At 47.7% G+C, this 24,134-nt stretch overlaps 1 protein-coding gene across 1 annotated transcript; it reads right to left on the bottom strand.

The window, feature by feature from the left end:
- Positions 1-17,524: 17,524 nt before the first annotated feature.
- On the bottom strand, positions 17,525-24,101 carry Ubxn10 (UBX domain protein 10). The gene is made up of 2 exons (XM_045150309.1): positions 24,039-24,101; positions 17,525-20,300 (listed from the first exon to the last, which is right to left on the bottom strand). Exon 2 carries the CDS (start codon positions 20,283-20,285, stop codon positions 19,449-19,451), a length of 837 nt encoding a protein of 278 aa, XP_045006244.1. The 5' UTR covers positions 20,286-20,300; positions 24,039-24,101; the 3' UTR covers positions 17,525-19,448.
- Positions 24,102-24,134: the final 33 nt, after the last annotated feature.

The following is a 24,134-nucleotide window of genomic DNA, read 5'->3' as shown; positions in this document are numbered from 1 at the left end:
AGGTCAGAGGCATAGGGATACAAAACCATGACAAGGAGAATGTATCTTCTAACAATCCCTGCTTGGTTCCCTAAGATAGCCATGTCCCAAAGGGCCACTTGCAAACCCTTTAGGGGCTCTGATTTCCACTCCAGTGAATTTTTTCCCAAAGATTATTTTTCTTGCTGACACACTTTGCCCTCTCAATTATATGGGAGTGCTGGCTGAACCCCCAGATCCTCTCTCTGGCATGCAGCCCTGACAATGGTGGCATTCTGATGGCCTTTTATTATTATTATTATTTTATAAAGGAACAAAGAATTGTCATCTTCAACTTAGCAGAAAAAACCTTGGACCATGAGAGGTGCCTGTGCTCAGCTGGTCATGTAGCTTAAAATGGCCCATGGAAGCTTTAAGAACGTTTTCCAGCATCCTTATGGTTTTGGCTGACTTGGCCAGCTGAACTGTCTTCCTAAGTGAGTAGCAGAGAATCCGGCTTTGACTCACTTTGGACCAGTTAGACTAGATACAGCTCCCCCGTGAACCCAGACGTTGTTCTGTGCTTGGAACGGCTTCCAGGGCATTCTTGAGGCCTCATTACAGAGGGTTCAATGCTAGGGGTGAAGGAATTCATTGTGTGCCTGTAGGAGTCTAATGTCTCTTTAAAACCAGAAATTGAGATGTGTGACTAATGAGCACATGATGAAAGCCACAGACCACCTCATTAAATGTTAGAGCCATTTTCCCAGGCTAGGTAGACAAGAAAATCCTTAAAAGAAAGGCCACCTTGTGAATTAATGAAGCACTTTAAAAAAAAAAAAAAAAGCAGACATTTCTGATAGACAAAGAGTTTACCAAAGACCTTAAAAAACCCACCTGGATTTCTGATAGAGTGAGGAGGAATGAGAATGCTGAGGAGGGAAGGGCTCTGTACACAGTACAATCTGGTATTGGGGAGCAGCCAAGTGGGGATTTCAAGGTCTCTAATTCTTGGCTGTTTTTTCCCTTCCCTGCAAGGACTTCTATCCTGTTGATCTGGGCTTTTTCTTCTGGAGCCTTCCAATAGGGCTCTAGAAGCCATAGCTCAGTGCCTGGTGCATAGCAAGGGTTTGGAGTAGTCCTTGTCCTGTGTTATATAACATCACTGGGGAAGGAGATGGCTTCCTTTTGTAAGTGGGAAAAACAGAGGCCACTGTAGAAGGCCCCATTAGCTCTGGAACTTACTTTTCATAGGCTAGTCTGAGTCAAAGGACAGTGTTGAATGAATGCAGTCCAAACTGGACATCATCAATGGGCTGCAAGTCCAGAACCTTTTTCCTGAGAGAGGTGGCCATGGCCCTCTCCTGGGTACCAGGAGACTGGTTAGTGCTAAGATGGCAGAGCCAACCTCCCCAGCAAGGCTCTGAACACAGAAGCTCAAGACTATCCTTTATAAAGAAGTTTAGGGGCTGGAGAGATTGCTCAGTGGTTGAGGTGCTTGCCTGCACTGCCCAGTGACTCAGGTTCAATTCCCCAGTACTCATGTAAAGCCAGATGCACAAAGTGGTGCATGCATCTGGAGTTTGTTTACTGTGGCTAGAGACCCTGGCCCCTCTCTCTCTTTCTCTCTCTCTCTCTCCTTGCAAATAAATATAATATTTTTAAAAAGAAATTTAGCAGGGCTGGAGAGATGGCTTAGTAGTTAAGCACTTGCCTGTGAAGCCGAAGGATCCCAGTTCAAGGCTCCATTCCCCAGGACCCATGTTAGCCAGATGCACAAGGTGGCTTATGCGTCTGGAGTTCGTTTACAGTGGCTGGAGGCCCTGGTGCGCCCATTGTCTCGCTTTCTCTCTATATCTGCCTCTTTCTCTCTCTCTGTTGCTATCAAATAAATAAATAAAAATAAACAAAAAGGAAATTTAGCCAGTTATGGTGGCACACTATATGATCCCAGCACTCAGAAAGCAAAGGTAGGAGGATTGCTGTGAGTTTGAGACCAGCCTGAGACAGCAATAGTGAATTTGACATTAGCTGCCTGTGAAGCCTAAGAACCTAAGTGTGATTCTCCAGATCTCACATAAACCAGATACATGATGGCGCATGAACCTGGAGTTCCTTTGCAGTGGGCAGAGACCCTGGTGTACCCATTCTGTCTCTCTACCTCTTGCTCCCTCTCCCTGTCTCTAATAAATAAAAAATAAACCAAAAAGAAAAAGAAAGAAAGAAAAGAAAAGAAAAAAATTAGGATTCCATGTGGCTTGGAGGGAGGCTATATTTATGGCGCAGCATCCTTAGCTGGGGCTTTTGCTATATAACTTGTTTCCTCCAAGGTAGACATAACCATCGCTGACTGAAATCAGGGCAGCGGCGATCATCCACATGAGACCCTCCCAAGGCGGAGGCAGGGCGGCTCACCAGCCTTCATGGGATCCTCCCCATGCTCTCCCCTCACCCAGCTAGGAGAGAAGTAAACAGCTGGCCATAGTGGGGACTCTGATTGAGTCATGTAGCTCCCTGTGAGGTGCCTGGGGACTGTTCAGTAGTATGGCTTTTCCTGGTCCATGCTGTGAGCAGACCCTTTGGTGGTCTAGATGACCATAGTGCTCCTGAACACTTCCACACACTACAGCTGTCTTTGAGTCACCTATGCTCCTATAAGTAACCCCAATAAGATCTTTGGTTCACCAAGCTGGGCTTAGAATCCTCCCTTGATCTGTCAGTGGCCTCGTTGTCTGGGGTGAATCGATATTTCTTTATAACTCCCTATGAAATGTCATGAAGGAACCTTCCAAATCTGCCTTCCTGTGGAGTTGTCCTCACCCTCACAGATCCTTCATGCAGCCTCCAGAGAGGCCTTTCTGATTTGGGGGAGCAGGTTCCCTTTTCCTACAGAGCAAGGTCCACATACATTAGCATGACTTCAGGGTCTTGGGCCAGCCCTTCTAGGGCTCGAAGAAGGACATCCTCCAGCCATTCTTAATTCATCTGTCACCAGCAGGGCAAGTCCTTCCTGCCCCCAAGCTCAGCACATGCTCCTCCCACTGCCTGGAAGGACCTTCTTAACCTGTGGACCAGACTCAGCTGTGAGCTATCCCCTCTTTGGGGTTACCTGTTAGAACCCATCACAGTGCCTTCATTCACTTAGTAAAGCTCCCCACATCCCCTGTACAGCCAGTGAGCTCCATCAGGGTGGTCCCCATGGCCCAGTCTGCGGCCTGACATGCTAGACAGTACTAAGTGAATCTCCACTTTTAATTCTGTTTCCCGGAACATTAGAAAGGTCTTGCACTTGACTAACATGTACAAGGCCCTGGCTTTGATGCCCAGCATGGCAGAAAACTGCTGATTAAAAATCAAGTTCTGGGAGCTGAAGAGATGGTTTAGGGATTAAGGCACTTGCCTGTAAAGCCTAAGGACCCAGGTTCAAGTCCCTAGTACCTATGTAAGCCAGATGCACATGATGGCTCATGCATCTAGAGTTTGTTTACAGTAGCTAGAGGCCCAGACACACCAATATTCATGTACTTTCTTTCAAGTAAAAAATACATAAAAATTGAGTTCCAGACAAGAGATATGGCTCAGCAGTTAGGAACAGTATGAGGGCATGAGGAGGTCTGAGAGATACTTGAGATCAATCCCCAGGACACGCATGCATAACTGGGCATGACAACACAGGTCCTGTGGCTGGAGAAATAAAACGAAGTCTGCTAGGTAGGAGGCAAGGGTTAGGGGTGTCTCTCCTCCACCACATGTTACCTCTGCAGGCTCATTTGTACCCAGTTCTGGAAAGACCTCAGGGTCTGTCAGCAGTTGTGCTTCTTATTCCCATCTTCATACACACCCTTCTGTGACCAGAAGCCTTGTGCTAGGAAAACCCACAATGTCTCCTGTTGGTAAGCAGCTGGCCTCTGCCCCCTATGTCCACCACAGCCCTACTGGCTCAGTGTCGCTGAACAGTATAACTTGGCCTTGGGCAATGCTCTTTGAGACTTGTCATATGCTGCCTGTTCCAGCCGCCCTCGAAGACGCAGTGTGAACCCTTCCACCAGGAATGATCTGAGACATGAAATGGTAAACACTACTAAATTGTCTCATTACTTTTGTAATAACTAAATGGAGATGCATGGACACTTAGAATCGAAGTGTCCATTAGCAGAGGCTCTCAGCTGGGGTGGGAGCCAGCAATTTTGGTCCCACCTGCAGGTTTGTCTCATGCCATTGTTGGTGACTGATACTGTAGCGTGTTCTGCCCTGGGATGTAAAATGCCTCCCTCGCCCTTTGCCACCACTACCAATGCTGAGTCACTGGGCAGGGCTTGGCATAGTCTAGTAGTTGTGTGACCTTGGACAAATCACTCTTCAGATCCAACCCTCCATTTCCTCATCCATAAAAGAGAAGTCAGACATATGCTTGCAAGGAATGAATGCCCTGAAGATCAAATGAGGTTCCATGTTGGCTGGACCTGTTAAATCCCAGAAACCTGTCAGTTCAATTCCCCTGGCTCTTCTTCGGTGCAGCCAGAAAGCCACCCCAGCTTCTACAGGAGTCATACCCTACAGGAGGCCACTAAAGTCTAACACACCTTCACCTTTGTCAAGTGCAGTGCCTGGCCAGAGCAGTGGCCTTGCTCCAAATACAGCCCCTGCTTCTCAAAGTTCTACCCACAGATACCACTTAGCCAGGGCCAGTCACTGTTTTCAGAGGTGGTGGTTGGCAGGCAGGGGACTTGACGCACATTTACATTGTTTCATAATGCGTGTGTAGATTGGTTGCTGAGTGGTGGCGGAAGTCTCCCGGGAAGTACACTATGTGGTGCTTTTGAGTGATTATCAGGAAGGAGGGACTCAAGAAAGGGTGGTTTGAGAGACAGGCAAAGTAGAGTGTAAACACAGAGCTATGCTGGTGTTGGACAGGGCACATTACACTAAGTTTGCATTGAAGCACATCTTAAGCACCTCCATTTTCCTTACCTCTGCTTTAAAAATAGGATTGAATGCCTCCTACCCTACCCCACCCGACCCAAAATTAAAAACATTTTGCACTGGCAGCTTAAATAACTGTCTCAGGCTACCTTCCAGTGGTTGAAGTCCACACTATTGGCTTAAAAGAAGATATTTCCAAGAGCCTGGCATTGCACATGCTCTGAGTATACCTTTAGGTTACTATATTCCAGTGCTCAAAAACATGGGGCTGAGAAGATTGCTCAGTGGGTAAAGTGTTTGCTTTGCAAGCATGAAAAACTTTCTATCACCAGAACATATGTGAAAATGCCAGGGGTGGTGATGCATGCATGTAATCCCAGCATTGGAGAGGTGGAGATAGGAGGGTCCCTAGGGCTCAATGGAGAGCTAATCTAGCCTAATTGGTGATGAGCTTCAAGTCAAGAAGAGACCCTGTCTCAAAGGAGGTGAGCAATGTTTTTCAGGAAAGACACCTAAAATTGTCCTCTGACCTATACACACACCATGTGCACACATATCAGATTAAAAATTGCACCTTTAGTGTGTTCAAGTCCATGGGACATTCCTTTATTTATTCAACATATTCTCAGGGTGCCAGGGGTATAGACAGGCAAGATCCCTGCTATTGCTGCTCTTATGTTAAGATTAGAGCCTGGCAGTTTGAAGGTGAAGTGTCCCCCATAGCCTCATGTGTGATTAAGCCTCCTACTCAACCCCCACCTGAAGGGGCAGTTGGGAGGTGGAGCCTTGCTGGAGGAGGTGTGTCACTGGGGATGGACAGCTAGACTTACTAGGCCAGCTCCAAGCCCAGTGCTTAGACTTCTTCCGCTCAGATGATGTGACGTCCTGGTATCTGCTCCTGCCATACTTTCCCCACCTTGATGACACTTCCCCTTGAAATGATGAGCTAAAATAACCCCTTTTCTCCCATCAGCTTCTTTTGGTCATGTGTTTTGTCCTATGAGAAGGCAACTGCTACAGAAACATAGCTGATTTTCAAAAACACACTTATAAATGAGAGCATTTAAGCCAATGACAAAATTAGCAAAGTCAAGCTAGGTTAGTGGGGTAGAGACTGAGAAATAGCTGGAGGAGCTGAAGAGGTGTGAGGTGACAAGCTGGTGCAGCATGCAGAGTGCTGCGTGTGAATTTTGAACTAAACATTTCTTAAATCTGTGATCTCCTCCAGGCAGAGAAATGTCATCTGACTGGCACAGCAACCTGTACATACACCCACTTGTACAACCCCTGCCCCCAAACCCTGACACACCATCAATTTGGTGACAGGAAAGCACTGGATGAGGAAAAGAATGTTCTTTGGAGCTTGGTTAGGTGGCTATGAGCCTCGCTGCCTCACCTGACCCAACTGTCAAAGGTGCATACGCCCAGTCCCAGTCAGCCTGGGTGGCTGACCGTGTCAGAGGCTCTGTGGCAATGGTGGGATCTCAGAGCTGAGCATTCTGCAGAGAGGAACCTTTTCAAGCTCACACTTTTGCTGCATTTAGCAAAACCTTCAGCTGTAGGCAATGAAGATTCCGCCCCTTATGGACTGCGGAGTCACGGAACGGCGTTGTAGAGTCCCGTCCTCAGAGCCTACCAGTCGCTGCCATCTTCATCAGGGCAGCTGCGACTACTGGTAAGAGACCTGCAAGGCGGGCTCTGTTGACGTCCCCTCATAGAAGTGGGGAGCGCAGAAGGCCATGGACTCTCACTCAGGATCTATGCCGCTCACTCCTGCCCCACCCAGCCGACCGTGTGACATTCTGCCCTGCGCCTGCTGCCTTGAGATCTTGGGAGGTGCTTGAGTATGTAGTGTGCGGAAGGCTAACTGGAAGGGAGGACTCTATCTATGCAGGCATGGGGAAGCCATCATGGGGATGTGGCTGCTGTGGGGTCACCCATGTTCTTGTACATAACCCTTCATTCATGCTCTGTAAGTTAACCCAATAAACTCTTGATTCCCTAAGTTGGGCTCTGGTGGAATTGTATTTTGATCTGTCATTGGTACCTTAGCTGAGGGAAGCAGACACTTGCTTATGGCATCTCCCCAGGAAAAAGTTACATACAACAAGTAGAAAGGGTCCTGTGAGCTTGGCATGGTGGTGCACATCTTTAATCCCAGCACTCACAAGGCTGTGGTAGGAGCATTACTGAATTGGAGGTCAGCCTGGAACTACAGGGTAAGTTCCAGGTCAGCCTGGGCTACAGTGAGAACCTGATTCAAAAAAGACCAAAAAAAAAAAAAAAAAAAAAAAAAGAGGGCCGGAAAGATGGCTTAGTAGGTAAGCACTTGCCTGTGAAGCTTAAGAACCCCGTTCAAGGCTCCATTCCCCAGGACCCACATAAGACAGATGCACAAGGTGGCACATGCATCTGGAGTTCATTTGCACTGGCTGGAGGACCTGGCATGTCCATTCTCTCTCTCTATCTCTTTCTGCCTCTTTCTCTCTGTTGCTTGCAAATAAATAAAAATAAACAAGAAATAGAGAGAAAGAAAGAAGGAATGAAGGAAGGAAAGAGAGAGAGAAAGAAAGAAAGAAAGAAAGAAAGAAAGAAAGAAAGAAAGAAAGAAAGGAGGGAAGAAAGAAGGAAGAAAGGAAGGAAGGAAGGAAGGAAGGAAGGAAGGAAGGAAGGAAGGAAGGAAGGAAGGAAGGAAGGAAGGAAAGACCCTGTGAGATTACCTGGCCACTGTCTTCAGACAAGGGACATATAAATCATCTTGGTCACAAGGCCCCATTTCTCTTCTTGGGTAGATGGAAGGAGGGAACCTCCACAGTGTGCACACCCATCTCTGCAGCTGTACCCCAAGTCTAGCCCCTGAGCACAGGGCATGGTGTTTTCCTTCCGGGGTGTGGTTCTTGAAGAGAACCCAGCCAAGAGTCACCGATTACCTACTTATTACTGAGACCACCCATGTACTGGGCTTCTGCTCCTGTGAAAATGGATTTGGAGAAGAAGAGATGCCTGTCTGCACAGACCTTCACTGAAAAGAACGTGTTGTCTTTATTCATGTAATGAGAGGCCTACTCTCAGATATACACAGCAGATGGGCTGGGTTAACCTGTGTTTGCCAGCTCTCCACAGGAGCTCTGAAATCATGCCAAGCTCTTTGGGGATAGTGACCCATGTCACTGCAGTAGCTGAAGGGCTTGGCTGACCCGAATGTTCGGAGTTAGCTTGATGGTGCTGAACATACATAGGTTATATATATATATATATATATATATATATATATATATATATATATATATAGAGAGAGAGAGAGAGAGAGAGAGAGAGAGAGAGAGAGAGAGAGAGACAGAGAGACAGAGAGAGAGAGAGAGAGAGAGAGAGAAGGATTTTTAATGGTCTCTTTTGGGGAAGCATGGCACTGACCATGTGCAGAGCCATAACTCAGCGCCAGGAGGACATAATGATGACTTCGTCACAAGGCCTCGCAGCCTTGGGGAAGAGGCCAGCTATGTACCAGTTCTCCTACTTCACTCTTTCCCTGGCTGGTTCTCTCCCAGTTCTTTGAGTGTCAGCTTCCATGTTACCGCGGAAGCCTTCCCCATCCTCAAATTGGTGACTCCGTATACCTTGGGTGCTCTCACCTGTTCCACAAACACGGAGCACCCGCTGTGTGCCAGGCATGATTATGGCCCTAGCCATTACATCGGCGAGGATGACAGGGCATTGTGCTGATCCATGATGGAGATTAGAGTTGCTGGGTGCCTCTCCATCTCCTTGCACTAGGCAAGGTGGTCCCAGAGGACAGTGAGCCCATCTTCCTTTCCATCCCCTCTGTGGTTGGCACAAAGCAGAGGCTCAGCAAACAAGGGACGATGAAATGACAGCAATATGATAGTTACTAAAATAAAAATTAGCATTTGTACATATTTCTGACAGGTGTCAAAACATCCTCTGTTCAGATTCTTTCATCTGGTCCCTCACAGCAGTCCCATGTGATGCCATCATTTATGCATGTGGTGAGGAATATTGAAGCTGCTTGGAGAAATTATGACCCACACTGATGTAAAAAGTGGTAATTTTGGTTCTGAGGACTGTATGGTTTCTATACCACATGCCAGTGTCTCAGTTATACAAATTTTGGAGGTGGGGAGATAATAAACTGAGAGGAGCCAGGGAAGGGACAGAGCCTCAGGGAAAGTTGAGCTGATGCTGAACTCGCAACATGACCTCCCAACAATAGAGTGGCAATAAAGAGCTGGGAGCAGAAGCCTTGGGTAGGTCAGGGGCAAATCACTGGTCTGACCTAGTGAGATGGAAGCAAAGGTCTTGGGATGGACCTTGAAATGACATTCTTGAAGTCCTTGGCCCTGGCTAAGCCTTAGCATTTCCTGGGACTGTCCCTGGGCATTTATTCTCCCAGAAGTCCTTGGCCTGGCTGAGCCTTAGCATTTCCTGGGACCATCCCTGGGCATTTATTCTCCCAGAAGTCCTTGGCCTGGCTGAGACTTAGCATTTCCTGGGACTGTCCCTGGACACTTCAACTCAGATCCAAAGTTCCAGAATCTTTTGGAGGCTGAACTCTCCCCTCCCTACTTAAAGTCCTTGACTCAGTCTTAACATTCAAAGGTCATTAGGAGGCATTTCTGGCTGTGCTAAGTCACAAGTTGCTTGTCCCAACCTATAAAACTTATGCTATCTGTGGTGTGTTGGTGACACTGCGTGTCTCCTAATGCTTGTCTGCCTGCTGCAAACCCCCAGCCCCATCTTAAAATGCTGATCTTTCACCTCTCTTCCTAAAAGTCAAGGACAATTCTGGGTGAACTGGGCACGCATGTGGATCTGTTCCCTCTTGACAAAGTGTCTGTGCTTCAGATCTTGTATTTCTTGGAAGGATCTTGATAGTTTGGTATAAGTAGGACCTTGGCTGGGGTAGCACCGTCTAAATGGCCAGGACCAAGACCAAGAGAATTTTTAAAAATACATATTTGGTATGTATATGTGTGCATGTGTTCATGCGTGTGAGTGCAAGTGTGCAGGTGCCATGGCATATGTGTGGGGATCAGAGGACAATGTTGGGGTGTCAGTTCTCACCTTCTACTTTGTTTGAGTCAGGGTCTCTCATTCTTGGTCACTGGGTGTTTGCCAGCATAGCTAGTCTATGAGCTTCTGGAAAGTTCCCTTGCCTTTGCCTCTCAGCTCACTGTTTCAGTATGCCAGGATTACACAAACTCACCATGGGTTCTGGCTTTTACACGGGATCTGGGGATCCAGCCTTGGACACTCACATCTTCACATCAAGCACTTTATCCACTGAGCTACCTTCCTAGTCCCTGAGAACTTTTTTTTTTTAAAGGTAGGGTCTTGCTGTAGCCCAGGCTGACCTGGAATTCACTATGTCATCTCAGGGTGACCTTGAACTCATGGCAATCCTCCTAACTCTGCCTCCCAAGTACTGAGATCAAAGGTGTGCGCCACCATGCCTGGGTCCCGAGAACATTTTACTAAGTCCCAGAAAAATCCGCAGTGGCATCTTTCCAGTAAGTGGCACTGGGGGGACAAATGCTCTCTGGAAGGTGGACTGAATCCCAGACCCCCACATTAGCCTCTGCCTCCATCTGCCTCTCATATCTCCTCTCCACTCTAGAAAGCTTCGAACTCAAGGGCGTTAGATGACAAATGCTAGGTAGCCCTGGTCCCCAGGTTGGATGTTCGTGGCTTTGTCCCCTGCTGAAGGAAACATGCAGACTCCTTCCAGAGACTACCATAGGTGAACAGGAATATTTTATGTCACTTTGTGCTTATCTGGTTTCTGACTGTCATCAAGTAAGACAAAGGACTATGTAGCATATGTGCCAGTGTTTCATTCCCATGGCTTTCCTCACTTGATTGGAAATTCCTTGAGAGCAGAGCCCAGTCTGATTCATCCTCATGTTCTGTGCCTGGTGTGGGGTGTGCGTGTTTGGCTTGCTGCAGTGACAAGATAAAAGATTTGATTCAATAGTATCTAACGTGTAAAGCCCAACATGGTGGCATAAGTCCATAGCCCCAGTGCCCGGGAGGCTAAGTTGGAAGGGTCATCTGAGTCCATGAGTTCAAGAACAGCTTGGGCTGCATAGCAAAATTCTGTCTCCATCAATTAATGATGAATTAAACAAAATCCAATTTGCATATAGTTTAATATTACTTTACATTTTGGAAAGGATGGTGCTGTATATCAATATGACTAATAGGTGGGGCAGGCTAGGAAGACATGAGAAGTTATACTGACACCAGAAAGAAAAGCGTCCCCTTACTAGAGTCTGGATGAACTACTCACCAGCTGAGATGCAAGAATTCCAGCACAACTGACATTTGGAATGAGAACATTCTTAGATTATGAGTTTATGGGGGCTAGGGACATTTGTGGTAGCTTGAATAAGATTTTCTCATAAACTCAGGTATTTTGAATGCTTGGTCCCCAGCTGGTGGCAATTTGGGAGGTGGAGACTTGCTGGAGGAGGTGTGTTGATAGCGGTGGGCTTTGGGGTGTTATAGCCAGTCCCCACTGGCCAGAGCTCAGCTCACTCTTGCTGCTATCTTCCATCTGCTGTGGCAAGTAGTGATGTCCAGCCTCTGCTCGTGTCATGCTTTCCCCTGCCACCATGAAGCTGCTCCTTGAGAGTGTAAGCCGAAATGAACCCTTTCCTCCCATCCACTTCTTTTGTCCATGTGCCTTGTCCCAGCAGTGTGAGGGTAACTGCAGCACTGTGAAAACTGCCAACATAGAGATAATTAATATTCCTTCCATATATAGGCACTTTATGTTAAAATAGTAATGAGTGATGCTTATGGCCTGAATGAATGTGGCCTTGGTTATGGCCTTATTTCCTTTCTCCAGACATTTTCTGGGAACTTCAAACAAGACTGACTTTGCTTGCATAAAAGGACCACTTAAGCTCCTGCATCCCTGGTTGTCTTATCAAAGGTAGTCCTGTCAGGGGCCCCTCAGGAAACACCCTTGTTTTTCATATAATTCGACCCACCTACCCTATTTCTAGACCTTTGACCTAACACAATGATTCAAGAGATACAAATAGTTCCATAAATGAAGATATTTAGTTTTTTCTTCTTTGGTTAAAATAAAAAAGAAAATCTTGCAACACGTAAATGTTCTATAAAGAGGAAATAGTTTAATAATTATAGGACATCAACATGTTGAAGTATTACTTAATCTTAAAATAATTATAAGAACTGTAGGGATTTGGAAAGAGAATTTATAAGCATTTGCTAGGATTATGAATGCTAAAAATACACATGTGTCTATTGGCAAGGAGACAATGTGCAGCATGAATTTAATCTATAAAGATAAAATAAAATATGCTGAGATATTAACAAGGGTTATCTTTGACTAAGGGATTGTGGGTGATTTTCTTTCCCTCTTCAATCTTCTCTACATTTTCTAACCTTTGAGTTACCAAAACAACATGTGTTTTGTTTGGGGGGGCAAATTATAATGGACTCCATGAATGGCTTTTTTTTTGTCTAGAAAAAATAGTGCATAATGACTCATATTATGGGCTAACATTCACTTTTAACACTACATTTACAATGGAATTATGACTTTTTAAAAGTAAAAATGGACTGGGGATGTGGTCCAATTTGTTGAGTGTTTGCCTAGCATGCATAAAATCCTGGGTCTGAGCCCCAGCCTGGTATACATCAAGTGTGGTGGTGCACCTGTAAATCTCAGCACTCAAGAGGTAGAGACAGGGGCTGGAAGGATGGCTTAGTGGTTAAGGCATTTGCCTGCCAAGAAAAAGGACCTAGGTTCTGTTCCCCAGAACCCATGTAAGCCAGATGCACAAGGTGGCACATGCATGTGGAGTTCATTTGCAGTGGCCAGAAGCCCTGGTGCACCCATTCTTTCTCTCTCTCCCTCTTTCTATCTCTCAAATAAATAAATAAATAAATAAATACATAAATTTTTTAAAAAAAAGAAGTAGAGGTGGGAGGATAAGTTGGAGGCCAGCCAGGAATATATGAGAACTTGTTGCAAAAAAAGAAAGAAAGAAAAGGAAAGGAAATTGATTGCATTTCAAGCTCCCTGCTCACCTACCCCTTGTCTCAGAATTGGACTCTGCTGATGGCTTCTTACACTTCCATCTTCTGTCCCTGCTCTGTTCTCATCCTAGCCCCCTGCCCATTCCCCCATGCCTACTCCTCCATGCAGGCTCCACAGACCACATGAGCCTGCTCTTCTGTTTCCCTCCCACTGCAGGACTCCCCTTCTACCATCCTGCAGCACAGGTTATGGATATCATTGTATTTTCTGTCTCTCTCCTACTAAATGTAATTAGTACCTATTTATTGAATTCGTGTGCTACAGATTTTGATATGATGAAGGCCTGATGGGAATTTCGTTGAGGAATCAGAGGCAGACGCAGAAAACCCTTACAGAGTGTCCAAGAATCTAGATCCAGGGTGCAGAGCATGGTATGCTTGGGGGACGTCTGGGTGGGACCGTAGCATGCCAGGATTAGAGTTAGAGGCATGGTAGGTAGGGGCAGCAGTACTGCACCGTACTTGGTGTTGTGTGGCTGGGTGTCGCCACTACTCCCTCAGGGTCTGTCTATGGGTGGTAGGTCATGCCTAACAGTGGACTAGAACTTGAACATATACAGGCTGTCTCTTGGGAGTGCTCATGAACCAGAGTGGACCCACAATACCCCCATCTCCTGTCACAGAGGACAGATATCACAGACATATGCTTTTCAACTGGTCACAAAAGGATCAGGTCCACCCTTCGCTGCCAAGAACGGGTGGGTAGGATGATTATGAAGGTAGGAGAGTCATCAATTAGGTTGCTAAATGCTCCCAAGAGGAATGCATCCCCAATGAGCAGTACGGGGACTGGGCAAATGGTTCAAGGAATAAAGTGCTTGACATGTAGTATTCCTCCAGCACCATGCTGGGCCTGGTGGTGTGAGCCTGTAATCCAGCGCTGCAAAGGTGGAGATGGGAAACTCCCCAGTGCAGTGAGAGACCTTGTTTCTAAACACTGAGGTTAGGGAAGTGTAATAGTTTGAATGAAAATTTCCCCCATGTGTTTATGATCACGCCTCACACACTCAATTCCCTCCTGGTGGAGCCTTTGCAGGGTGGGGCCTGGCTGGAGGAGGTGTGTGCTGGGGGAGGGCCTTGAGGGCTATGTAGCCCAGCACACTGGGAGGTCACTAGTTCGCTCTTGCTGCCTTCCTGCTGCTGTGACGTGATGCTATGAGCCAGCTTCCTGCTGGCACCATGCTTTCCCTGCCACGATGAAGCTTCCATTTGAAACTGTAAGCTGAAATAAACCCTCTTCTTCCCTAATCTGCCTCTGGTCAGCTGCTTTGACCAGCAATGTGAAAGCAACTGCTACAAGAATAGAGGAAGAGACCCAATGCCAACCTCTGGCCTTCACACACATGTGCACATGACATACACAGAGAATAAATGAGCAAATAGGCTGCAGGATTTGGGTAACTGGGCTGAAGAACAGTGAGAGAGGGAGGAGGGAAGGATGTGGGTAACAACTACACTGCTTCTCTGGAAAACTTCTCTGGAAGTGTATTACTAAGCAACTGGTCCACAGTCATACTTCTGGAAGGAGAGGGTAGTTAGTGCTAACTTGGACTCATGAGGGACCTTTTGAGTTTTGTCTCTTTTCAATTAAAGCAGTTAATAGCCTTGATTCTCTCCATATACTTTATCCATCAACACTCCGTGCCCGCCCTCCATATGAACGCCATTGTTGGTCCATGCTTTCCCCTGACTGCTGTGTGTGTGTGTGTGTGTGTGTGCGTGCGTGCGTGTGTATGTGTGTGTGTGTGTGTGTGTGTGTGCATGTGCAAGCACGCGTGCTTGCCATCATGTGTATTTGCTTGTTTTTGCAAGAACTCCACACTGAAGACGTTGACAATATCCACTGAGGTAAATCCAAACTGACCAACTACATTCCATTTCCTTCCAAAATAGAAGGAAACTGGGCATGGTGACCCATGCTTTTAATCCCAGCACTTGGGGTTCAAAGCCAGCCTGGAAGACTACAGAGTGAGTTCCAGGTCAGCCTGGGCTAGAGAAAGGTCCTGCCTCAAGAAAAAATTGAGAGGAAGGACAAACGGTAGCATCAAACTGGACCAGGGACTAGTTGGAAAGAAGGGATTCCATGGAGGGAGGATTGGGGAGGAGAAAAAGGGAAGGTGATAGGCGGGGATTATGAACATGGAAGTTTCAACAAAATGCTTGAAAGAAGAAAGAAGGGACAGTGTGTCTAGACTCTGTCCACCTCTCATGACTCCTAGGTGCCCTCACCTCCATCTCTCGCCTGGTCACTGTCCACCTGCAGGAACTGGTCTTCCATGTCCCACCCTGTCCCCTGCAATTACTCTGCCAGCAGTCACAGTATCCTTCCGGTCGGGACCTTGCTAAATTTTACCCACTGGTGTTTGTCACATCTGCTGTTCGGCCCTTTGAGATGGGATTTAAACGTGTCCAGAAATATCTCCAGTTTATTCTTTACCGTTGACTATTCAGAAGACTGCCTGCTTCCTGTTCCTGAACCGCTGAACGTAGAGGGAGACAGAGGGACGTCAGAGTGGGCTGGGGAGGAGCTTCCCTAAGCAGGAAAGGAACTTAGCACATCACTGGTGTGGACAATAAAGAAAATATCAGACTTTATTTTTATAATGTGAGTGACTATCTTGTGTGGTGGTGAAGTGACTCACCAAGTCTGCTCCACTTGAATTCCCAGCTCCGCACCCCCTCCCGTGGCTTGGCCCCACCTGCTTCCATGGCAGAGTTTGGCTGGGCCTGGTTGTATTGTGGTGGTCATGGGCTTTCCGTATCATTGTGGTGTGTGGTGCTGGACTAAGATAACATTCCGTTCTGCTGAATTCTCAGAATGACTTCCAAAGTGAGGTCAGAAGAGAAGAATCTTGGGCTTGGTGGGTAAAGTGTTTGTGGTGCAAGCATGAGGACCTGAATTCAGACCCTCAGCACCCAAGCTTTGTAAAATGATGGGTGTTGTGGCAAGCGCCTATAATCCCAGCGTTGGGGAGGCAGAGACAGGGAATCCCTGAGGCTCACTGGCTAGCTAGTCTAGCCTAATGGGTGAGTGCTAGATTGAGAGAAAGAGAGATCCTGTCTCAAAAAACAAGGTGGAAAGCAACTGAGGCAGACCCCTGTAATTGATCACCGGGCTTTGCACAAACACACACACACATGCAAAACAGGGGAAATGTGTTCTGGAATTCTGCTTAGAAGTACATCAAAGGCTCGTGCAAACTATGCCCCAAACTCTCGAAATGCATCTCAGCTTACAGTGGGATCTTTTTTAAAAAAAAATTATTTTTTTATTAGACACACAGAGAGAGAATGGGCATGTCAGGGCCTCTAGGTGCCACAAATGAACTCCAGATGCATACATCACCTTGTGCATCTGGCTTACATGGGACCTGGAGAATCAAACCGTGGTCCTTAGGCTTTGCAACCAAGTGCCTTAACCACTAAGCCATCTCTCCAGCCCAAGAATAAAGATCTTAATAAAAGCAGTGTGAAAAGAAACTTCCTGGGGCAGAGTGGTGTCAACCAGCGGTCCCACTTCAGAGGACTGATAAAGCTCTTCTAATGCTTATTTTGGTAACGCTTGTAGTCTTCCATCTTTAGGATCATTAGTTGAAATGGTCTTTCTTTTGCTTGTGAGGTATTCTATGTGGGGGCTCTGGGGGCAATGCTGGCCCACAGTCATGTTCCCAGGCTATCTCATGGGCAGGACAGGACAGGAGTTCCCTGGCCCTGGCTACTTCCCGGATCACCAGGTACTTTTAGAGTGAGGACTATGCTATCAATACTACCTGCCATCTGTTGCAAAATTTTATGGATTCTAAGTGATGAGTCACTTATTTCTCCTGCTGTTCTTGCTGCTGCCAAGACTAATTTACCTATTGGGCCTTACTGGGGAATATGCTGGAATAACTTGTCATGAAGTTTTGTCTTATGTAAAATTCATGTCCTCGATGAGCAATCTTCCCGATGCCATCACTGGAAAGGTTGTCTTTGGGAATCGTGGGGATGGGACCAAGTCAGATACACTGTGACCCCCACCCTGGGTCCTTCACAGTTATGGCTATAGCCACTGACCTCCAGGGGTAGTTTCACATTCTCTTACCTATACTCTCTTGCTATGGGGGCCATGGCTTGTCACTAAGAGTGGAACAGGGTGGGCCCTCAGTGACTATTGTTTAAATGCATAAGGCTTATGGCCACAAACTGGGCAAGAGTGGCCTACCCAAGACCACCAAGACAAGTGTGCTGACCCAGTGGAGCACATTAGGCCAGAGTGTCACATGCACAGCTTGAAAAAAAGTCCTTAGAATTCTAAAAACATTCTGAATTACCAGCCCCCAAAACCGGAGTTGTTGGAGTTTGGAAGAAATTGAGATGCTTCTCAAGCTATGTGCTGGGACACAGGCGGGAAAGAGGAGACGTGGGACTGCCACGGTGGGCCCCTGAAGTGTGTGCACAGGACATGTCCTCACGGAGCAGGTGCTTTCCTGGGGGAGAAACGTGAAGATCAAGTTTGCATGCCCTTCTCTGTCTGAGACTAAAAATATGACATGTGCTTTCCCACACATTATTTCACACAATTCACCTTTTATTGTTTATATCATCATCTTTTATACAAAACAAAAAAGATTATTATGATGGCTCAAACCTAGTTTTATTCACCTATCTTAAAATATTTCTATGCCTCATGCTTTCCTTTTTTTCCATCACCCCCAAATTCTAAGCTAAGAAGAGGCAGCAAACCCCTCAAAGTGCAGAAATTTCTAACTCTGGCACACGTGTTCCATTTCACTGAAGTGTTCTAAAGCTTTCCTGTCTGGAGAAATTACCAAGCTGCACGTGGGTGGGATTTTATTCTTACCACAGAGTGGGTGGGATTTTTATGGGAGGGCCTCCCCCAGCCTCCTAGTTCAGAGGCAGAGTTTTGTGTGGAGCGGGGGAGGGCAGGGGAGGTTCTGGAGAGTCTAGGCTCAAGTCACTGTCCCTTCTATCATGGAGAGTGGAAGAGGGGGACTTCTTCCTGGACTTGCTTGAGCTGTTACTAACCCCAGCTGACCTCCAAGTCAAACAAACCAGTGGCCACACCAAGATGTTATTAAGAAACCACATAAACATTCAGGAATAACCTAGCCTAGAGTGATCTGAGCAGTGTGAGATATAGCTGGGATTGGCTAAGCCTTCCTCACAGCGATCATCACTGTTACCAAGGGCAATGTGCTGGAAACAGCATTTCTAAACATTGGTATGGTCTGGCACAAGCTGCTCTTATTGCTGAGGTAGCAGCATTTATGTTCATAGAATTCCTGACCCCTACATTCTCTGTGTACTGAGGAGGTGAGGGTGAATAGTGGTACCCAGGGTTATGCGGTAGGTGTGCTCTGGAGGGGGTGGGGGTGGGATACATGGTGTCCAGAAGGTCTTGGTGTTCCCTACTCTAAATGGGGATTTGGCCGCAAAGGGACCCAGATGAGCTGTGGGTGTCTGGCTGAACTTGCAATACAAGAGAATTTGGCAAATTATCCATGCCCCCACTTCAGAGTGGGGAAAACGGGACTCCATGATGTTCAAGGCATCTTAAGCTAGTGCCATCAGAGGCATGGAAAGCAGGCCGTGCTCTCAGGGGAGGCACAAGCAGCCCAGTGGTGAGACACCCTCCTCCTGCAGAAGACTTAATAGTGCACCACAGGAGGCACTGTTGTGGCACCAAACAACTACCATGTTTGAAGTGGGTGTTATACAGTAAAACAATTTATCTGTGCCTGGGTACAAACCTGTACAGACATGTAGGTCTGTGCATTTTTAAAACCAAGGAGTCCATTACTGGCTAGAGCCAGGGACTTGAGATCACACTTCCATTTTGGAAGAATTCTGCACAGATACAGGAGCTAGCAATAGGCTACATTCTTGTCTATTAAAAGGTAGCCACTGGCTATTACATGGATGTAGAGGCAACTTGTGTTCCAGCTCTAGGACTGTATTAGGAATGTTCATATGCGGAGGATTTTTGTGAGCAGATGGGTTCTTCTCTTTGATCGCCTCACAAACAGGAATCCCCAGTAACCTCTGCCCACCACTCCCCCACCCTGCAGAGGGGCTGATCCTAAAGACAGGACCAACAGCCTGTTTCTTAAGATGCTTGCAAGAAATACAAATGCCAGCTTGATACCTCCTACACCCTGGTTATTAGCAGACTAGACTCCTCTTGGAGAAGTGTTAAATCCGGGTCAAATATAGACAGAGCCGAGGTCTTAGAAGGAGCCTACCCTGGAAGGAAGACGTTCTGGCCACAGCTGTCTCACGAGCAGCCTTAGCATAGGCCTCTGGCTGCAGGGATGGAGAGAATGATAAGGCCAGACCAGAGTCTTCCCACTGTGCTCAGCACATGTGCAGATATGGCCCTGCCTCCAAAGGCACACTACAGAGACAAGGCACTTGAGAACCAGGTTATATGGGGGTCGTCTGGGAATCCCAGCCTGGTGCCTCTGGCCTCAGGGCTACCCCTCGCCCTCCTCCTGAGAGATGATCAGCACCGACTTGTGCAAGATGCCACACTCCTGCAGGGACTTGGTGAGGTCAGAAAAGCGTCTCCTGGGCACCTCCATCGTTTCCACACTGCAGCGGTGGTAGGTGGCTTTGTTCTTCTCCTCAGCCACCGCAATGACTGTTTGCAGGTTGTCCGTGGGCCGGAAGTAGTGCACTAACCTTTGACCTGAAGGTGATCTGATAGCCAGCAGTAGCCTCGCCTCCTGGGCTGCAGGCTGTTCCTCCTGGTTTGCAGCCCTGGAGGAGCTCTGCCTCTGGCTTCTCATGTTGAACTTCCTCCTCGGGGCACCAGCTGGCGCTTGGGGGTCTTCCTGGTTGGTCACATTGGTGCAGGGATCCTTTTGGCAAAGGGTCCGGATGCTGCTCATTTGTAATGTTCTGGTCATGGCATCCACCGGCCCCTCTTCCAGGTTCCTACTGTTGATGGAAGGGAGGACCGGGTACTTATTGAGAGACGAAGAGGTCCTGATGGGCACTTGCTGCAACAGCTCAGGGGAGATATCATCAGGGGCTCCCTGACTTGGAGGTATGGGCGCACAGGCTCTTGGTTTCTGGCTTCTTGGCGACACAGAGGAACAAGGTGGAGGTGGAGAGGAAGGGACATCCAGAGAGCCCTCTTTCATGCCCTGGGATCTGTGTAGACTTGGCCGCTTCCGGCCCTTGGCAGACTTGGGCCTGATGACATGCATTTTGAGTGAACTTGGCTCCCAGAGGAGGCCGTTGGCCTCTGTGCCTATGACAGTGCTGTGTTCAGGTGGTGTTGGGTTCACAGGAGCTTCTGTGGCCATTGCTTTTCAGGACCCCTAAGGAAGTGGGGAGAAACAGAGACAGTCATGGGGTAAACTTCCTGGGACACAGATCCACACCACTCACTAAGTATTCAAGAGTAAGCATCAATGGGCTAGAGTCCAGGGGCTCCTCTCTGGTTTTCTAGCACCTGAAATCCATTGGCGAACCAACATCCTTCAAAGTCAAGTTATTATATATATAGTGAGGAGATAAAGTGCTTAAAAATCAATAGGTATTTTCAAAGAATAACACCTGTTGGTGAGGAAAAGAAAGTGCCAGAGCATGACTAAAATGGGAGACTAATTCTTGCTGTCATGGCAAAGGGCCTCTGAGCAAACAGCCCACACTGATGAGAAGGAAGAAATCACGTGACCATCTGGAACGGGGGTCAGCCAACTTTTTCTATAGGTATTTCTGGCTTTGATTGCGACTACTTAATTCTGTCTCAGCAGTGCAAACCCGGGTGAGGTAGGGCAAAATATACTCAGTGGAGGGCAGGAGCTGTGCTCCAGCACAGGTTTTGTTTACAACAGGTGAGCAAGACTGGGCCCCAGAACCCCACCCTGATCTGGAAGAGTATGGAAATGAGGGGAAGACCTGGGTGAAGTCCTGCTTCAGGGGATATGTTGGCTTTCACACCGGCCTACACCAACCATGGATGCAGAGACAGGAGTGTTAGGGTGTGGCCTTGGGATTGTATCATCCTAGACAGTGTTAGGAGCTCACTCTTTCTGTTTCCTGTTGTATATATGATGCTGTTGTGTGAAGATGTGAGCCTGCTCCCTGCTCCTGCCATGCTTTCCCTGACACAAAAAGACTTCCCCTCAAAACTGTAAGCTGGAAATAAGCCCCTTTCTTCCACAAGCTGCTTCTGGTTGGATGTTTTGTCCCACCAATGAGAAGGTAATGATACACACAGATTTCCCAGGACACTGCAGACATTTCTGTTGTGCGCCCTGCCTGCCTCCCTGTGCAGGGACCAGCATGGTGATGCCTGCTTTCTGTCCTCTGCTCACAATTTCAGCCTTCCAGGGACCCTCTGGTGGCTTCCTAGTGCCTCATGTTCCCTGAGAAATGGCATGTTGGAGTGCAAAGACAGAAAAGTAAGAGTTACAAGATTCATGTTCTCTTTCATATTCTGTGACAATCACTGGGCGACCACTTTCCTCACCTATTGGTTTACCTGAAAGACCATGAAGGAAATGCTATCTGTCTTCTCCAGCTCCCCTAACATAAAGACAGGAGCATGCAAGAATGTACTTACAGTGGGAAGCACCAGGCCTGGCACACCCTAGGGGCTTTAACTTGAGGTGAAGGAGTTTTGGTTGCTAATCTGCTGTGTGTTTTCTGTTATTGTAGGTCAAAGCCTGACCTACCACTTTAGAGGGTTTTTGCTTGGTATCTATGGTAGTTCTCCTACTCAATGCTAATCGGCTGGGGGGCTCTGGGACTCAGGGACTTCCCTGTCCACTGTATAAGAGGGTCAGGAGGTTGGCTTCAGTAAGGCACCTGCTTTCACTTCTTTCAAACTGCCTGCATTTACTTACCTTCAATTCCCATCCTCCAAGCTGCCTTCATCCCCCAACCCTGGATGATGCAACTCCAGCCCCTAGCCCTGGGTTTGACACTTGCGACTCTATGCATGATACCAATGTCACCTCATCATAGGGAGCCTCTTGATTAGAGCACAGGGAACCAAACCACATCTGTAGGTTCCTGATGCCTTACTCTTCAGAATCTTGGACAAGGTCCCCTCCCTTTCATACTTAAAGGCTTCTGCAGTTTGCCCCATCTACTCACAACCCAAGCCCTTCCTCCACTCTCTTTTTCTGTCCTTGCGCTTCCTTCTCACTCTGGGCTGCAGGTAGTTCAGAAATTTCCTGCTTAAGCAAAGGTTAGGCATGAGAAAAACCCTGCTCTTTCCCTCTCTTTTCTGATCAACTGGGCATAGTGTTTGTGCCTCTGAGTTCAGGTCTGGAGTCATTCACTTGCAGGGAGACAGCCCTCCACTTGGGTTCCGGGTGGCAGGAGGAAAGCCATAGCTGTCCAACCGCTGAACCAAAGGTAAGCTCTCCCTACCCTGTCCCTCCCACCCTCCCTCCCCCCAACCCCGTACTCAGGAATGGCGATTAATTTGCCACAGCTTCTACAGAATTATCACAGGCTTGGCTTCCAACACCCACACATGCCTCGGGAAGGTTTGACTGTCAGTAAGTTTGGTAACTTAGAAACCTCTTCCTGAACAACTTTGATGAAGAAGTCATGTGTTCTCCCAGGCGCTCCACGGCGTTATTTTTAACAGTCAAACTTGAGTATGCGCTTGTACTTGCTATACCTTTTGGTACTGTATAATTAGCCATGTTCGGGGAGGGGTGTCATATTCAAGACACCCTGGTCATAAGATAACATGACTGCAAGCTATCTCAGAGAAAAACCTCAATTATGACTAATTCCCATAAGCCCACTCATGGTTATTTAGAGACTAACACCTCCTTCAGGTAAAACCGTTACATCCAACCTGCTTTCATAACCCACTGCCTCCTCCCCAGTGCAGGGACCATCTGTTACACAGAGGGAATACCAGCTCCCACAGCACCCAGCACAAGGACAAGGGCGGCGTGTGTGTGTGTGCCGTGGGGGAGCGAGCAAGAGGAACAGGTGTTTGGGATCGAGACCAATGGTGTCTTGTATATTCACACCTCCAGTCCTAACCGATGCCTGTGCCCTGAGCTTCTGGGCCAGCGTTATCTTCGCTCCGCTCATTTCACCACCTCTACGCCTGGCAGGCGGCCAACCACAAAGTGATTTGATGAGATCTAGGCATAGGCATCCATCCTCCTGCCAGTGGAAGAAGCAAGTGGCCTGTGTTCTCAAACACAATAGCTGCGTGGCAGAGGCCTGCCAGGGGCCGGAAGCAAACACCAGGAGCCGTTTCCAAGTGGTTGTCGGAGGAGGAGCAGCACCCATCCCTTAAGATTATCGCCACTTCAACAGGAAGGAACACTTGGTAGCAATGAGAGCAAGATGCCTACTTTCCAAGGGTACCCACCACAGGGTCACACCACCCTATTTTACAACCCAAGTCGAAGCCTACAGTAAAAGCAATAAAATATAACCACCTACGTACCATCTGCTGGCAAACACCAAGACGTATACATTTGAATTGGTCTTTTTAAAACCAATTGTATCAGTTAATACCACCTGCTGCTTCTAGCCTCCCCTAAACCAGGCTTAAAAAGAACCAGCTAGAGGAGGCAGTTGGCTGGAGAAAGACTCTAGTACCATTCCCAACTCTACGCCAGAATAATGATTAGAATCTGCCCTGTGCAGAGCATTTGGGAAGGGACTGGGGCTGATTCCACAATCAAAGGGTGAGGAGGAGGTGGTGGGGAGAGCCCCATTATTTTCACAGTCTGGCAGCCCTGGAAGCACACACACTTGAGGTTGCAAAAGGAGGAATTTGGAGGAGGAACAGAAAGAGCTAGAAAGTAGGAGCTGACTTGGCTGAAAGGTCTGGGGGAGGTTTCCTGTGGCTCGTGCGTGTGTGTGTGTGTGTGTGTGTGTGTGTGTGTGTGTGTGTGTTTGTGTGTGTGTGTGTCTGGGACATCCAGGGACTGGCTGCGAAAGCCCACCACCAGAAGGACTGTCCCCATTTCAACAATGATGAGCTCTGGTCAGGCTTGCGCTGCCCCTGGGGAGGGCTTCTCAAGAGCCAGGCTTCGGTCTCCCTGCTCCCCCAGCGGGCCTCTCACCTCGCAGCGCAGCTCCATCCGCCGCCTGTGCCTGGACCCGGCTGCGTCTAGCTGGTAAACAGCGCCATCTCCCTGGCAACCGTCTCGGGCTGGGGG

Source organism: Jaculus jaculus, chromosome 5 (assembly GCF_020740685.1).
Source record: "Jaculus jaculus isolate mJacJac1 chromosome 5, mJacJac1.mat.Y.cur, whole genome shotgun sequence".
Taxonomy (NCBI): domain Eukaryota; kingdom Metazoa; phylum Chordata; class Mammalia; order Rodentia; family Dipodidae; genus Jaculus; species Jaculus jaculus.
This window is presented reverse-complemented; position numbering and strand designations above follow the sequence as displayed.

Coding starts and splice junctions, on each gene's coding strand:
- Ubxn10 (XM_045150309.1), bottom strand. CDS start 20,285: ATGGCCACAGAAGCTCCTGTGAACCCAACACCACCTGAACACAGCACT.